Raw genomic sequence first — 18,418 nt, forward strand, 5'->3', positions numbered from 1 at the left:
TTACTTATTTATAAGCAAACCTTAGTATTAGTATATAGTAAGTAGGAATATAACCCTTATAGTTTATATTTAACCTAAGTATTAATCTATAATATTAGATCTTAACTTAACCTTTAAGCTAGATAGTCTACTCTATACTACTTATTATTACCTCTTACCCTTAAAATAGATAGATTATATCTATACTTCTTAGTATAAGACCTCTTTAGTTTCTCTAATAGTATTTATCCCTAAGAACTAATTAAATAGTGCTTATAAGCTTTGCTTAAAGTATAACCTTAATATTTTAAATACTCTTAAGATATTTACTACCTTAGGAAACTAGGCTACCTCTAGCTTAGTGTCTAATAATATAGATATAGCTAATAATAGTACTATCTACTAGAGTAATATTATAGTTAATAAACCTAATCTTTACTTTAGTAAATAAAGTAAGCTTAATAATTAGCTTATATAATAGAACTTACTCTTCTTATTCTAGGGCAAGTATATCAAGGAGATTAATAGAGTTATACTTACTAGTAGCTATATATATAGTATAGTATTTAAATAGATTAAACCCTTTATATAATAGTATAACGTAGGTAAAGCTCCAGACAAAGTAGATGTCTAGATAAATAACTTTAATACTTTTAAGATATAAGTTAAAGCTATATTTAGAGTATTTAATAAAGTCTCTAGTACTAGATATAAGATCTAATATATTAAATAAATTAACTTAGCTACTAACTATACTATAGAGTTTAAATAACTTACTATATATACTAACTAGAATAATACTATACTTATAACTATGTTTAGATTAGGCCTTAAACTAAAGATTAAAGAAGAGCTAATATATACTAGCACTAGTACTAATACCTTGTCTAAGCTAGTAAACACTATAATTAATATTAATATTAAGCTATATAAGCTATAATAAGAATTATAAGATAACTTCTAAGTATAAGCTACTAATTCTATACTATATACTTTTAGGAACCTATAGAAGAATAATATCTAATAAGAATAGTATAGAGGCTATTACTAGCCTAATATATTATAATAAGTCTATACTAGAACTAATATAGGTTACTATAGTACTTAGGCTATAGACCTCTCTAATATTAATAAAGAACCTAAATAGTAGAGTATAAAGAATAAGAGTAGTTTTAGAACTTATAAGCTTCTAATAACTTACTATAGCTATAGTAAAATAGGCTACTTTACTAGAGACTATTATAGTAAGAATAAGGTTATATAATAGCTTAATATAATATCTAGTAAGGTTAGACCTACTAATACTAGTAATTAGAAAATAATTACTAATAATATAGAATATTTTATAGAAGATCTAGAAATAGAACCTAAGATAGATAATAAATATATTAAACCTAATAAGAACTAATAAAGTATCTAAAGTAGTATACCTATACTATACTAGTATAATAAACTAAATAAATCTACTAAATACTTAGAGTATTATAACTAGATACTCTAGGTCTTAGACTAATAACTAGAGGTTAAACACTAGGCTAATTTAATATAATACCTAAGCAATAAATATATAGTATAATAATAAAGAATATATATAATAATATGTATAGAATAATAATATACTTAATATTATAGATAATAAACTAGTAGTAGCTTATATTTAGTTACTAAAGTTACTATAGAAATATAATAATAGTAAGACACTAGCTATAGTAATATTAGACCTATAGGTTTATAAAAACTATAAAAATATATTAGTATCTATCTATAAACTTCTAAAGAAACCTAAAAAGTAGTATAATAAATAGTTCATAGACTATTAATAAAATAACTATATAACTATTAAGATACTATAATAAGCTAGTAAAAACATTCTAGTATAGAATAAATTTAACTTTAGGTAAATGCCTATATAATAAGGAATAATACCTTAGTACCTAATATATATAAGAAACTTACTTTACTATACTATTTTATAGATAGCCTATAGTACTAACTTATATATAGTATACTATAAGAATAAGATAAATAGTAGCTAGTTCCCTAGTATTAAATACTACTATTATAATAAATAGTATAAATATAAAGATAATATATTTAAAGTTTACTTATAGAATAAGTAAGAATAATACTACTTTCTAGAAGAAAAAGATACTTAGTATATATATATTAAATAGTTACTTATTAATAATTACTACTTAAACCTATATTAGTAATAATATCTATATAAAGACTATAAGAGCTATAAAGAGGCTAAGAAGTAGCAAGAATTTCTTAAATATAAAGAAGTATTAGATAGTAAGAATAAGTCTTTTTTAGACTAGTATAAATAATATATACTAGAGATTAATCTATTAATATTATTAGAACTAATTACTTTATTATACTCTTTATTAAATTAGAAAGAGTATAGATATAGGTACTACTAGACTATAAATTATAGTTATTATAGCAAGTTACTAATTAATAACCCTCTAGGAGTATAGAGAAGGTTTAGATTACCTAACCTTAATTACCTCTACTGTATAATAATTATAGAACAGAGTAATCTCTAATTAGCTTAGTATTTTAGCCTAATTAAGCTCTAGAATAAGGTATATATTTAAGTAGTTATAACACCTTAGAGAAGATAGAGAACCTAATTAATTTACTTAATTACTTATTCTATATCTATTAATTAATTTAGTTACTTATAATTCTTAATTAATAATAACAGTCTAATTATATCTCTTTATAAGCAATATAGCTAGCTAGACTATGCCCTACTTAGAAGATAGAACCTTACCTACTATAAGTAGCTAATAGAGAACCTATACCTAAGGAATTAGAAATAACCTATAAGGTATTATCTATTCTAATAACTATCTAAGAATACTATAAGAAAATAACTCTAGATACTTTTAAAATAGCTACTTATAATATTATTTTAGAAATCCTCTAGTTATAAAAGTATAACCTATAGATAGATTAAGTACTTAAGAAGCTTTTACTAAAGTACTATAAATATAGTATAATATAGTTAGAACCTATATAGACTATAATATAACTAGTAGATAAGAAAATAATTAGTAATATTACTTTAATTAAGATATGCTAAGATAAAGTAGTTAACTATATAGAGAGTAATTAGCTTTAGCCTTATAAAGTAGTAGTTAAAAAGAAATATATAACTCCTAGTATCCTAGATATATATTAATAATATATATAGATATTTAAAGAAGAGCTTATAGTAAAAGCCTTACCTAAGTATAAACTCTAAGATTATAAGATTAAGCTCTAGGAAGGAAAGTAACTAACTTTTAGGCTACTATACTAGTTATTAGAGAAGGAACTTAGTATACTACGCAAGTATATTTAAGAGAACTTTAAGAAAAGATTTATTAGAAGATTTAAATTGCCTATAAGGTACCTTATTATATTTATACTAAAGAAAAATAGTAAGCTATAGCCTTATATTAACTTTAGAAAGCTTAATAAAATTATAATTAAAAACTACTATCTATAAGAATTAACTACTAAAATCTTAAATCTTATAAATATGATACTACTTAACTTAAATAACATCTAACTTAGCTCTAGCTTAATCTTGAGTTAAGCCTTAGATATATCTATAGCTATCTAGAACTAACTTCTCTTTAACTTAGTTATAACTTACCCTTATTACTATCTCTTATCTATCTATAGCTAACTAAGACTTATAGGTATAAAAGGTAGGCTTATAGTAGTCTTAGGATAGATAGTTTTTAAGTATTCTTTATATAAGACCTATAGGAATAAGATTCTCCCTAGTTATTAACTTTCCTAGTGCTCCTATATACCTTATAGTAGAATTAGAACTATATTAGAAGGTCTTATTACCTATATTATTATAATTAGAGAGTCTTATTACCTATATTAATATAACTATTATATAGTAGCCTACTAATTAGGTTATTTAGCTCTAGAAGAGAGATAATATTAGCCCTATAGGCTAATATTAGAGTTAGCTATAGGTAGTAGAGCCTAGTATATATACTTAAGGCACTTTACTCTATTCTTACTTAGTAGTAAATAGTCTATAGTCTACTAATATAACCTATAGCTACCTACTTAATATTATTTAATATATTTATATAATACTATCTTCTCTCCTATAAACTAGGTATATAGGTTCTAATAGTATAGAATATTTTTTTTTCAATAGCTTATTATAACTTATTTTTAAGCTATAGCTTTATATTATATACTTACTTTTTATATTTTATTTTAATAAAGTATTAAAGCTTAATACTAAATAACTAATAGTTTACTATAGTATATATAAAGTATTTTTAAAAAAGTAAAATAATATTTTAAATTTTCTTTTTTTAGCTTATATAAATAATACTTACTTATATATAAACTTAGATTATATACTTAAGTAGTTTAACTAGTTATTAAATTTTTTTAGTTTTTTCTTTATAAGTACTTTTTAGTACTATTTTTTACTAAATTATTACTTTTTAAACAACTATAATAAATAATAACTATTTCTATATTACTAAAATTAATAATTAGTATTTTAAATTAATATTATAAACTAATATAGATTTTTATACTAAACTACTCTATCTAGTTAGTAAAAGACTTGTTCTATAAGTTTATTTTAGGTCTAGCTAAGTGCTAAAACCTACACCTAGTTAATGCTATTAGCTAGTAGGATACCCCCTCTATAGAACTCTAGGTTGTCCTAAGCTGCACCGGCCGTCTGGATTGTGTTTAGACTCGCGGCTGCAAGACATTTAGGCGGCACGTGCATTTAGACCTCCGTGCCGAGAGGCATGGTCCACTGGAAGTCTTGTTTGCCGTCGTCGTCGGGGCGGGCTGAGGGAACAGTCAACCTGGAAGAAGTGGTGAGATGATGTTGTAGAGTTCTCTACACATTCTTGTGAGCGCATCGCAGCTCGTGGAAGGCGCCAGTGAGCACCCACAACGGGTGCTGAGCAGAGAGTTCACGGCTGACCGCGGACTGCACGACATACGAAGAGTTCGACTGTGAATAAATCTGCTGGGATTGTTGTGACGGGCCAGGATTCCCAGCAGCTGTAGCGGCGTCCTGGATGCGGAGCCAGCAAGGCTGCCGAATCACAGCTCTTCCAGCGCTTGAGCCGAGGCTGGTGGGTCTAAACGTCCAGCAACGCGCCTTATCGACGCGTCTCTTCCACAAATCTTGCTTCAACACCAGGCGCAACGGTGTATGAATCTGCTTATCAGCCCCTATGCGCCATTCCAATACTTCTCGCGCTCAGAGCTCTTACTCGGCGTTACATAGACCGCCTTTAGACCTTCCGTGGCCCGCAACCCGAGTGTGCACGACTAGTGAAGTGCAAAACCAACCTTTAAGTAGACTAACAGGTCCTTCAATGGGGGTCGCAGTGTATTGGGGTATATTGAAACTACTGGGTGGAGTCTACTGCTGCACATTGAGGAAGACGGTGACGGGGATATGCTCTACTGGTCGCGAGAAAACCAATGGGAGGGCGCAGTGTTCAAATTGTTTGCCCCAATCCAAATCACATTATCCTTGTATGTTGTTTCGAGGTTCGTCTCAAGTTGTTCACCCCAAGAAGAAGTGCGCATCCTAAGCTCAGCCTGTTGTAGCTGCGGCAAACGTATCGCCGCAGCACTCAGAAGCTCAGAGATCTTGAGGGTATGCCGATACAACACTCTTGTATCCCACCACTGACTTCCATCTGGAATTGCCGCTTTGTAGAGCTCTGTTTCGACATGCAGAACGCGGTCCGGTGACATGAAATGGGTGGTGGCCCCATGGCCTGACTTATCGATCATACTCCATCCACTATTGATAAGTCAGCAGCTTCATCTGTGAGAGTTTTCAATGCGTTCGTACTCCTCGTCTGCATTGTCCACGTGTGGAGTATGAGGCGAATAGATATCAGTCATCGCAAATCCAGGCTGGCACCAAGCGCTCCAGATAATCTTCTTGACGCCGCTGCCAAACACACGAGTAATGACGTCGACAACTTGATGTGGAGAATCGAATCCCTCTGGAGCATCCTCTGGGTGACCTCTTGAGGTAGTTACCATAACCGTTGTCATGTCTGTAAACAAGGGCTCCAGGATCAACCTTCCATTGCGGAGCTCGTCTTCAATGGTACAGAACAGGTCTAGGAATGTAGTCCGCGCGCGAAGAACCTTGATTACGATTGCGCGCGCTTCATGACAGCTGGTAGCGACAGGAAGGCGGTTGACCAGTGTCTGGAAGTCATTCTCACCGAGGCGAAATTCATCCAATTGGTTGGAAGCGTAGACATGGAGTCTAAGATGCTGTCTTTTTTTAGAACCTGGTAAGTCATCGTAGCCCATTAACGCTTGTCGCTGACGCTCAGCATGAGGGGTAGTGCATAGTTCGGGTAGGGTGTCAATGATCCTGTACTTGAGATTAGAAACGCATATATGCGATTGTCCCAACTAGACTGACTATAGATCAGTTAGTAAAGGATCGTTTTTTAAAAGTCACAAGCTACTGCAATCGAAGGAGCTGCTACGAACCTGCTGACATTGAAGTGCCACAGCTTCAGACCATATTTGATCTCGCAGTTCTTGCGGCAGCTTTAGGAAATTTGCGAACACCACGTTGATTGCAAGTTGTTGCTTGAGAAAAGAATGCGATGGAGTTTGGTATAGATGTGGTGCTGGGTAAGAGATGAATGTCATTGCGATGTTCTGAATTAGGGGATCACGCCAACGTCTGTGCGACGCGCCGGGCCGGCAGCTAGTTAGCGTGGACATCCTGGGTGCCTAATTTGATGAAGTCCGCAAATGGCCCCAACTTCCTACGTAGAATTGGCAAGTTGCTATACCTTCGGACTCCGAGGCTCCACCAGAGTGAGACTCCACCAGTATTCTTACGACTAACAAGGTTTGCAGAATCAAGCTATGGACTTCGCAGGCGTGATCGGTGGCATTGCAGGTCGATGGCACCTCGATAGATACCTTGCAATGGGCGTGCTCGAGTGGGACTAACCAACTGGAGTGACGGTGATTAGTGGAGCAAGTGATCAACAACATCAGTCGCAGGGGCGCGCAGTGCGTGGTATGGAACAATCTGCATTTGCAAAGGAGGCTGAGTTCCAAAATTTGAACACCATCATTCATTTATAGACTGAGCTCATGGAAGTCTACAGACATCAGAGATCGGGCCAGCTCTCATCGTTGCATTCAACATCACAGTCTTTTCCTTCATTTCCCCAATCGTTCGATCGGTCACAAACACACTCTCTTGTATTGTTACATTCTTTTCCCGATCTCAACTCTCTTCTTGGTTTGCGCACTAGACCTTTGGAGTCATCGTATAATTTTACATCGCAATGCGTTTCAATTCGATCCAAGCCCTGGTGGCCGTTCTCAGTCTAGGAGCATCCCTGGAATCACCCTCAAATCCGGAATTTGGAAGTACAATGAGAATGATCCCATCCTAGTGGGACGTCTGAGCCACGCGAGTCAATTCAATGAGCGTGTTGCTCTTGTAAGCTTCGGTACGACTCATTACAGCATAGCATACACAGCCAAGACCAGAAGTGACGGTGTCGACACAAACACTTTCAAGGAAATTATTAATCTCTTCTTCTCAAAGATGGGAGAGACTGGAAAGAGCATCAGCTCTTCGACTCGAGCCGTATGCCTCGACGGCGGACCAAGTATATCTATGACCTGGAACGCGGGCACAATGATGGAGAAGCTCACTCTCGGTGGTGCTGGAGATCTCACCCCTGCACCTGGCGTCAATGGCAGAAAAGTGAGCAACCTGGTCAAGATCACCGCCAAATAAGACAGTTGAGCTGTCCCGAGGAAAGGTCTGTTTTCTTACTGCGCTGCATGTACTGAGCTTCGACCTACTCATTCTCTACAAGAACTTTGTGGTTCCTTCTAGAAGCTCGTCTCACGGTCTACAAGCAATACCGTGGCTGAATTTTGTTAGTGACTACTTGTTAGAGACCTGGATTCATGCTCTTCTGTGCTGGGTAGTCTCAAAGGCTGCCCAGTCCGACATTGCATGTCTTGGATTGCAGAATTCCTGTACTCTGTCACGGCGCTTCAACTGCTACTTTGCGATCGGCAGCGTCAGACTCTTTACGGCTAAGTTCAGCTTCAGATAGCAATTTTCTTTTGTCCTTCTCTCTCGCGCTCCGTAGCTACAAATCTCTGGTTGCGCAGCCTGTCCTCCAGTTTCGCAATTGTCTGTTGTATATTGGTGTTTGGAAGACCAATCAGCTAGAATCAATGCAATCAAGTGTTTGATACGTCGGTACACTTGGTATGGCATTCGCATTCGATACGATTGAGAGCGAGGCGCTGTGATGGAGCCTGGGCAAGATCACATGGGGCTATGCATGATAAATAATGGATACAATAACGCACGGATCCAAGCCCGCTCTTCTAGTTATCGGCAGAGGAGGGCTTCTATGGTGCACGATGAGTCACATAGATTGACGGCGTTGCGTTCAAACCTGCATGGTTGGTAATGATAGTAGAGGATGCTCTTCACTCAACACGCTTACAACAGAACATTGCGCAACGAAGTGCGCAACAGAGCTTGCCACATCGTATCACTGCTGTGAAGTATTCACGCGAAACATCTTTTCGAACTCGTCTCCACCTTCGCTATTTCGTTCGCTATGCACATCGTCTTCATTATCTGATCCTCTATCGAACTCGTCTTCCAACTTGCTGCTCTCACCAGTCAGAATCATGCACTGCTGTCTCGCTGCCACCCCATGCAGGCTGTTTTCAAGTCTTCAGCCACCTCAAATGTTTTAGATTTTGCGCTCCAACCTCAAGTCATTTATCTTATGCTAGGGAGAGAATTCTAGATAATTACATTATCAGTAAGCAAGCAATTTCGCTATTGGCTCGGCACTTCCACATAGAGGCAAAAACAAAAACGTCCTACACTAGAAAGACGACGAACTACGCGCTGTACTGGTCTGTGCTTGGGTTTGGCGCATCGACATTAGACATATCTCTGTCCTTCGCGTTCGATGTGGAACGGACTGTTAAGGTCTAGCTCCCTTGCCTGCAAACATCCCATGGATCCAAGGGCAAAGTGTCGCACCGGCGTCTACTGATGCACGCAGGATTTCCCAGCGTAGTACATGTGTAACGTGGCTACACCGGACTGAGGAGCGCCGATAGCTTTGCAAGCCTGCTATGTATCATCTCTCCGTCCCCTAATCGCTTTTGCTGCTCGACACCGCTCCCTTAAGATCCGCTCATGTATAGTAGAGCAGTGCGCAATATATCTCGCACATATACCAACATCTTAATTCAGGGACGAACTTCATCTCGGCAGTCATGTTCAAGAACCAAGCCTACCAATGGACCGTAGCAACCGGCTCAGCGCGAGAAGTCCTCCCAGACGAGCGCGCAGGCGTCATCTTCAAATACACACCCTGCATCGGCACAAAGATATTCGGCGGCACCGTTGTCTTCATCGTCACCGAAGCTGGTGCTGTGTGTGGTCACTTCCACCCCCCTCCTGGTTTTCCTGATACAGACAGTCTCCGTACAGAGGACTTCATGGACCGTTTGGCTGCTTACATCAAGACCTGGCAGGATTACTTTCCTCCCGTCGCTGCTGCGGCTTGGATCTTTTATGATGCTGGAGGCCCCGGTTCGTGCGCTGGTCGAGTGAAAAAAATGGAGATGATGCTGGCCAGCGCAAAAATTGCGGCAAGTAAGGTTTCGATTGTGCCGTATTGGCACTGAAGTACGGCGTTTGTGGCGTCGGTTGGGGGTTCTGGAGGGGTCGGTGTTCAGATGCATCTGGATAGCAACCCGGTTCTCTAGACAGCTGAGGTGCGTTATGTCGCTAGGTCGTGGTTCTGTTCTCCAGTGTCTCAGGCGTCCAGACAACTACATCTATGAAGATGCTAGGTCAGATACTCCTAGACCGGTATATTTTGAATTAGCCTACGACAATGCTGGGTGTGCGTTACGGGGCCGTGCATCTGCTACTTGAAAGTTAGAGAACAAAGTTTTGTCGACCTGACGAGTACTGGAAAGCGGACTTCTCTCTGTGCTAACACTCAAACACTATACAAGAAGCAACCAATTCTTTCTGAGGCAGGCTTAACGAGGAGGTACTGCTACTGGGATAGCGTACTGCGTTGCTCTGGAAGGGGATAACAGAGGAACGGTACTGTATAATACGTTATGCGCAACAGAACAAGATCTGCCCCTATTCTCAATGCAAAAACTGGATTCTGCCGGTGATCACACATCTCAAACAATTGTTGTATCTACAGCCGAACAAATCGACGTTCCGAAGTATCTTAATTCACATACGCGAAGAAATTCTAGGCACAGATTTCTGGGCGATGCCGTAAGGTCGTCGAGGTCATCGGGACCGTTATAGGGGGTCGGCTTCATGCGAGTGGAAATAGCGTGTTGGGTGCTGGAGCTGTAAAGCGTGCCATCATCGCAAGTGAAGACCAGTTCAGGATGGCGGGCAGACAGCAACCCGGCGCGCAATCACGTGGCTCGCTTGGCGTTCGCTGCACCCCGCAATCCGGCGGACGAGCGCAAACATACGAGGGGCCGCCAAGGCGTCCGAGCTTTCAAAGACCCTGCCACAGCTGTGAAAGGTATCGAAAATCTTCTGTGGGTCAATGTGTTTACATCGGCCCATCTTCCTATCAACAGTGTCTGCCGATGCAGTGCCGATTCGTTGCCGATGCTCCCGACTTCGTCAGGTGTATGGCCGCAACTCGATAAGCAGCACCTTGTCGGTTAATTAGAAAAAAAGACGAGAACAAGCAAATTTTGAACATGTGGAGGGCAACACTGGTCAGCGCGGTATGCTGTATCAAGAGGCTTGAGCATGATCCTTGTAAATGTTCCCACCGTTTGAGAAATCCCTTGCCAGATAGACCGTTCGTTGACATGTAAGCTAGCACCAGGGCTAAAGATTACTTGTACTTGTCACTTTGAGTACAACGCTGGTTTGACGCTGCTAAGTGGCAAAACGTAGTGGACACGGGTAAGGCCGCCAACGGTCATGCACGGCGTTATTGCTTCATTTTCTGGGGTTCAATACACCAACCAGATCTGTCCATGTCGGGGCAATGCGTCTAGAACTTAAAAAACATGACCCGTCTGAACTTTCACCAAATGCACTTTTACGGGATCATCGGACGCTACTTTCAGGTCCCAATCGCCAGGCGTTAGGCGTCTACCTGCTGGACACAGGAGATAGCTTCAAGCGCATCGCAGCAGCGGCTCTCAACGCGATTGTCACGAGTCGCAGCAGCACAGAAAGGGCGTGACGCGTCTGAAGGGGATTTGCCCGAATCTTGACAGAATCAATTAGCGTCGGTCTACAGGATGTGTAAACGGCCAGATTGCGAGATGTAGGCGTGACAATCCACTACACCACTACCTCTCCTGGGAAAGCAGTAAAGTGTTTAAAGAGCACGAGATGGTAGACTTGGCCCCCATGGTCGTAAGTTGCAGGTACTCTGGTATCGCAGAACGACCTACTCCAAGTACATCAACACCACATCCTCTGTCACGGTAACAGCCGATCAAAGCACAACTAAGCCCTATTGCAACCTTGCCCCGATCTTAGGATCAACTACAATTGCGGGTACGGGTGGTATTGGTCTGTGCGATATCATACAGTCACGACCTGCCCTGTATGGAAAGTAAGCTAGTAACAACGCGACCCCGACGGGTGACGCTGTGCCTCAATCACTACCAGTCCAAATTTCCCATCCTTCTGTTTTTTTGTTAACCTTGTCAATCGATAGTGTAGGGCGATGCCCATGGCCAAAACGTATTACCCGGCGAAAAAGGTAACTAGGCTAGTGAACAAGGCGCCGGCGCCAAGTGATGCTAAAGAATGCAGGGCATATGCAGGGGCAGATTTCCATCGTTCCTGGCGTTCGTCTACACTGACCTGATTGTAAGACTGTGCATGGTGTTGAACATGTGCGTTCTCGCTTTGCTCCCTGTCACCATTGGATCGTACGTGCACGCTACCGTAGTGGACTATGGTCAGTGGCTATAGCATTCACTCAAATATAAAAAAGAGGGGACGTGGTCTCTCTTGAGACACCACAGATATCGACGAGCATTCACTCTCCAATCTTTGCAGACATGTCGTTGTCGAAGAACTTGTTTCTTGCCCTTGTGGCCTCTTCATCCATCTTGTCTGATGCCTTGTCAATTGATCGTCGAGATGTCAAACCTAATCTTCCATACGATGTCAATACAGCTAAGAATTGTGCCTGGTGGGTCGATTATAATGGATCTCAGACGTGTGCGCAAATGCTTGACGAGAATTGGATCGACTTGGAGCAGTTCCGTCGCTGGGTAGGCTTCCCCTTCATATCTAAAAATGTGCAACGACAGAGTGCTAACAATACTCAGAATCCTACTATTGGATCAGATTGCGCAGGCCTCACGAGCGGGAAGTCTTACTGTGTCGAAGCGCCCGTCGACTCTGCTACTTCCACACCTACACCTACGCCAACGCCGACACCCACACCCACACCCAAGCCCACGTCCATGCCTAGTGTTTCGAGCTCTTCCATCAAGACCATTGTAATCCCCTCGTCTGCATCAGGCTCCACCACCGCCGTATCCTCCTCCACCACCACGAGTGCGGGCAATGGTGTTGCAACGCCTCAGCCTACGCAGCCTGGGATGGTGACCAACTGCGCCAAATTTCATTGGATTGCCAAAGGTGTCGTATGTAGCCAGGTTATCAGCTATCAGAAGATCACTCTCCAAGATTTCGTCAAATGGAACCCAACAGTCCTCAACGATTGCTCTGGCATGTGGGCCGAAGTGAACGTTTGTGTTGGCGTCATTGGAGGCACAACACCAACTTCAACCAAACCAACCACTACCACTTCAGCAGGCAATGGAGTCGTAACTCCTCAGCCCACACAGCCAGGCATGGTGACGAATTGTGCTAAATTCCACTGGATTGCTCAAGGCGTTACCTGTAGCCAGGTTATCAGCTACCAGAAGATTACACTCCAGGACTTTGTGAAGTGGAATCCAACTGTCAAAAGCGACTGTTCAGGAATGTGGGCCGATTCGAACGTTTGTGTAGGCGTCATTGGAGGAACCACAACGCCTCCAACCCCAACTACATCTGCGGGCAATGGCATCCAAACCCCACAACCTACCCAGCCAGGCATGGTCACTGATTGCAAGAAGTTTCATTACGCAGAGACTGGCGTTGTTTGCAGCCAGATCACAAGTTACAATGGCATTAGTCTGGCCGACTTTGTCAAGTGGAACCCTGGCGTTGGTTCTGATTGTAGGACCATGTGGGCGAAGACTTTCACGTGTGTTGGCGTCCTCTGATACAGCACTACCTAAACTTCATCATAAAATTGTTATTATACATAGAGCTTTTTAATAATAGTTCAACTATCCGTTAATACAATCTGGGCTGATGCGACAGCTCAGCGATACAATAAACGTCCATGAGCACCCAAATGCGCTAATATCGAGATGATCGTCGGCCACACAGTCTGACTATCGCCTAGCTCGATCACAGAACGTCGCTAAACACATGAGATATTGGACTGGCGACGAACCTGGATTGCCGCATATACACACTTGCACGAGAGTTCACTGCACGGAAGAATCCCTCAATTTTCAGTAGTGGGCACATGAATACCTTGATTAGGACGAGACCACCGAATTGCTACACATTTGTGTGTAAACGACGGCAATGCTGCGGGCTCCTGCCTAACAAGCGATAGTGGGCGGCCTCATCAACAAGCCTCCAGGGGCTGGTGAATCTGGGTACCTGCGAGGTACCCTTTCGCCCCGCCAAAAATCGAAACGTCCCGTGCCGAATACGGGAGACCACCTGCAGTAGGTACGGGATATGGCGGATCTGCTCCCGATGGGATCTATTGGAGGTTTAATGCTTATGGAAGATGGTTCCTTCCAGAGGCACGGCACAGTCTTGGCGAGGATCAAGCAACTAAACTTCATGTGAATATACCGAAGCTATATATCGCGCGCAAACATTCCTTGGCGGCTCGCCTAAACGGTCAAATTGCAAATTGTGTTTCCGGTGAAGGGAGTTTTGCAGGGTGTACCAAACTTTTTTGTTCCTGTAAACATCCTACTGTCACGAATGATAACCCAGTCACCTGCTTCTTGCCGCAGGGCCGGCGGTCGCTCTCGCTTATTTTTGCACTATAACCAAGAGAATCTGCCCCAAGCGCAGGGCATTCCATAATGCACGTATGCGGCATATATCGTATGATCTGCATTTGCCGGAATCATTTTCGAAGGAATAGTGCTCAATGGGTCGGCTATCATTACGCTCCAAGGTCGAAAAGGCACTAGAGCGTATGACCCGTCCTGATTTTCAGTCTAATATCTTACCGGCAAAAAGTAAACCTCTTGCCCCCGCAACGAACTATGGAAGATTTGTGCGTACGAAATATGTACTCCCGCGCTGTACCTAGCGTGAATCTGGGCTCAATTGGTCGTGCTGGGGTGGCACAGGCCATGTCTTTCGCTGTCGTTTAACTCGTCAATCTCAAGTCAGGCACCATCGAGTTGTCTCGCCCGAGGTATATCAAAAGCTAGCTCAAAGGCTGAGCGGATGCAACTTAACATGGATCGGAATCCACGTGGTACCAGCACGGTCGAGGCCTGGTTTACAATACCTAGCATAAGCGAGACTAGGTATGGCCACCAAGTACATAGCAGCACTCAAAATGTATATATCCATCACAGTGGCTCATCCTAGGAAAAATGAGCCGACTCTATAGTGTCTCACCACACAATGAGATACTCTCACTCCTCCCCCAGCTCTAGGGGGAAGTCATTTATGCTCTCTCTTCTCAGTGTTGCGTCAATCCTACCATTCACTCCTTTGGCCTATGCCCAGATTGACGACACCCAAGCTAAACCGGTACTTGATCAATTCTCTGTTGCTGCACGTTGTCCGCTTTCCTGTGGTCGGGAAGGCAACTGGGCTCTATACAGCGGCATTGATGACCTTGAGAGCTGCAACAAGACCGTTCTTCTTGAACTCAACCTCTATACTCCAATAAGTGACGAGAACTCTGCTATTGGTATTCGGTCATGCGCTGTCGATTCCGGCGCAGCAAAGCTCAAGGCTCGTCAAGATTTTGTCGTATCCAACGCCAACAATACTCCTTCGATCTTCGACAAGGAACAGCAGACAGGCGACATTCAGATCTTGCAACAGACCGGAGTCAGCTCGGATGCAGGATCAGTTCAGTCCGCCCTGGTCGCGCTCGCCAACTACCTGCGAAGTGAAAAAGACGGCACTTCCACAGCGTTGTTTGCAAAGACAGGAGATGTCATTGTTGGTGTCTATGGAGGCCTTCAGGTTGAGAAGCAAAGTTTGTCTTCACTGGTGCAAGATTTGACGAAGCACATTGACGCTCGCAACCTGGGCCAGGCTACTGCACAGTACTGCAAGGATGATTCACTGAACACGCAAATTTTTGGTGTGTTCTTGGACACAACCGGTGATCTTGCGGCTGCACAGAAGGCCCTACGAAGCTGGAATGAAGCTGAGTGTATTTCTGGATCTTGGGACAGTGTAACGAAGTGGTAAGCGAAGATTCTTTCGATTTGATTGAGAGGCATACACTGATCTGTGCGGCTAGGCAAGGCGCATCTATCTCGATGATCCCTGGCTCGGATATCCTCGTCGTCCCTGCTACTAGTCGCAATGAAACTGTCGCGAGGAGAGGCAACATCATACAAAGAGCGACTTGCAGCTACACTCAGGCAGTGGCAGGCGATGGCTGCTGGGCGCTTGCTGATCGCTGCAAGATCACACAAGCAAAGCTCGTGGAGTTCAGTGGCAACTCAAATCTTTGCAACGCTATACAAGTAAATCAGTACTACTGCTGCTCGGCTGGCACACTTCCCGACTTCAGTCCTCAGCCAAATGCAGATGGTACATGCAAGACGCACCCTGTTGCCTCAACCGACATCTGCGACACCATCTCAAAGAAGTACTCAATGACTGTCAAACAATTACAAGACCGCAACAAGAACACTTGGGGTTGGCAGGGTTGTCAGTTTCTGATGAAAGACCAATTGCTCTGTATTTCAACGGGTGCACCACCAATGCCAGCAGTCGATCCACTCGCAACGTGCGGACCTACCGTTGCCGGCACCCAAAAGCCGAGTGACATGTCCAAAATTAACGAGCTGAACCCATGCCCTCTTAAAGCTTGCTGCAATGTTTGGGGCAACTGTGGAATTTCGAAGGACTTCTGTATCCTAAACCCAGCGGACACAAAGGCGCCTGGAACGACGCAGCCTGGAGCCAACAGTTGCGTAGCCAGTTGCGGAATGGAGATCACCAACAACGGCGCTGCTCCGTCTTCGTTTATGCGGGTTGGGTACTTTGAAGCATTCAACCTTGAGAGGCCCTGTCTTCACATGCTGCCGCGCCATATCAACACAAACTACTATACACATATTGTAAGCCATCATACCCGATCGCCATGTTGACATCTCTTTGCTCACATATCTCAACAGCACTTCGCCTTTGGCGATATATCCACAAGCTTTGGAGTGCAGCTCGGCAAGCTGCAGCCTATGTTTGAAGAATTCAAGAAGCTCACTGGGGTGAAGAAGATCATGTCGTTTGGTGGTTGGTCATTCTCTACCGAAGCTGACACATATCCTATCTTCAGGGAGGGTGTCACAGCAGCGCAACGTGCAACATTTGCCAACAACGTCGTGCAATTTGCTGCCGATAATAATTTGGATGGCCTTGACTTTGACTGGGAATATCCAGGTACGTATTGCGTCTTGTCCCTTCTCTGCGACAACAAGATTGAGCATATGGATTGCCACATGAATGCGCGACTTCAAACTCCCTAGGAAAACAACAAATACTGATCCTTTTTTGCAGGTGCTCCAGATATCCCTGGCATCCCTCCGGGCAGCATTAACGATGGTCCAAACTATCTTGAGTTCTTGAAGGCCGTTCGTAGAAGACTGCCACAAGGAAAAACGATTGGTATCGCAGCTCCTGCTTCGTTCTGGTACCTCAAGGGATTCCCCATTGAAGAGATGGCTAAGGTTGTGGATTACATCATCTACATGACGTACGATCTGCACGGCCAATGGGACTACGGCAACAAGTGGTCCACAGACGGTTGTGTGAAGGGAGACTGTCTGCGTCACCACACCAACCGAACAGAAACCGAGCTGGCGCTTGTCATGGCGACAAAGGCCGGTGTGCCAGCAAACAAGATTATAGTGGGCATGCCTCTCTACGGTCGCTCGTTCAAGATGACTTCGCCCGGATGTACAGGACCGATGTGTACTTACGTGGGTAAGGAGTCTGCCGCTGCTCCAGGCCGTTGCACGGGTACTCGGGGCTACATCTCCAATTTTGAGATTCGCGAACTGATGGCTAGCAAGAACGTCCAGCAATTGAAGACGGCTGAAGGAGACGAGATAATGGTATATGATGGGACTGAGTACGTGGGATACATGACCAAGCAGAAGTACAACGAGCGCTCCAGTTGGATCAAGGGCCTCAATTTCGGTGGTACGTCAGATTGGGCGATAGATCTCGACGGTGACTACGATATTGGCAGTGGGCCTGGCGGAGGTGCCGGGGTCAGTACTGTTTTGTAAGTGTTGATGCATGATGCATAAGTGGAACGGATACTAATCTTGGCCTCGTGGCCCGGCAGAGGAGGCACTACTTCGGTCATTGGTGGTGTCACCAGCGTGAACAACGGGGTTACAACAGTAAGTCCATTCTCTGCATCTTCAGTACTCATGAGGCAACGACTGATTTAATCAAGGTTATTGGAGGCTCGACTACAGTACGTGACAACCAAAAGCGGACTGCGCACTGAAATATCACTGCTAACCTCGTATCCGAACAACAGGTCATTGGCGGAATAACTACCACGCTCTCCCCGACTACTACCGTTGTCGATGGTACTACTGTAAGTAAACGATGTGGAGTACTCAGGCTCCGAGCAAGATACAACAGCCTGCTTAGTTTCGAGGCTCGTTTTGCACCACTTTCCGCTCTGCCTCGAACACATCCGGTCTCGGTATCTTGTCTACGAGTTCCAACTAACATGACTTACAGACTGTGATCAACGGAGTGACCACTGTCGTTGGCGGAGTTACCTTGACGTTACCTCCTGGACCTATCACGACAGTCGTCGGTGGTACTACGGTGAGCGATCTCAAACAGAATCTATATGTGATAGTTGCTGACGTCGATTCCTTGCTTTGTAGACTGTTATCGACGGCAAAACAACGGTCATCGGCGGCACATCAACGACTTTTAATCCCGGTGTTGTCACTACCGTAATTGGTGGCACTACTGTAAGTGGACACACGCATGGTGAATGTGCGACATTGGCTAACTTGATGTCTTTCAAATGACAGACCGTGG

The 18,418-nt window shown here is 42.9% G+C and overlaps 3 protein-coding genes across 3 annotated transcripts; 2 read left to right on the plus strand and 1 right to left on the minus strand.

The window, feature by feature from the left end:
• Positions 1-4,997: 4,997 nt before the first annotated feature.
• Positions 4,998-6,649, minus strand: C7974DRAFT_161992 (uncharacterized protein). Its single transcript, XM_046135964.1, has 3 exons — positions 6,516-6,649; positions 5,846-6,385; positions 4,998-5,794 (listed from the first exon to the last, which is right to left on the minus strand). Coding segments are annotated over exons 1-3 (891 nt in total). The 5' UTR covers positions 6,518-6,649; the 3' UTR covers positions 4,998-5,445.
• Positions 6,650-12,114: 5,465 nt separating this feature from the next.
• Positions 12,115-13,335, plus strand: C7974DRAFT_433110 (LysM domain-containing protein; the record flags this gene model as incomplete). The annotated part of the gene is made up of 2 exons (XM_046144894.1): positions 12,115-12,330; positions 12,388-13,335. 2 exons carry the CDS (start codon positions 12,115-12,117, stop codon positions 13,333-13,335), a joined length of 1,164 nt encoding a protein of 387 aa, XP_045997665.1.
• Positions 13,336-14,827: 1,492 nt separating this feature from the next.
• On the plus strand, positions 14,828-17,637 carry C7974DRAFT_309204 (glycoside hydrolase superfamily; the record flags this gene model as incomplete). Its single annotated transcript, XM_046138213.1, has 4 exons — positions 14,828-15,569; positions 15,644-16,467; positions 16,525-16,786; positions 16,904-17,637. 4 exons carry the CDS (start codon positions 14,828-14,830, stop codon positions 17,635-17,637), a joined length of 2,562 nt encoding a protein of 853 aa, XP_045997666.1.
• Positions 17,638-18,418: the final 781 nt, after the last annotated feature.

The sequence above is a fragment of the Boeremia exigua genome, assembly GCF_020726555.1.
Source record: "Boeremia exigua strain MPI-SDFR-AT-0100 chromosome Unknown C7974scaffold_5, whole genome shotgun sequence".
Taxonomy (NCBI): domain Eukaryota; kingdom Fungi; phylum Ascomycota; class Dothideomycetes; order Pleosporales; family Didymellaceae; genus Boeremia; species Boeremia exigua.

Coding starts and splice junctions, on each gene's coding strand:
- C7974DRAFT_161992 (XM_046135964.1), bottom strand. Junction 5,795..5,845: donor GTGGACAATGCAGACGAGGA/GTACGAACGCAT, acceptor ACTTATCAATAG/TGGATGGAGTATGATCGATA.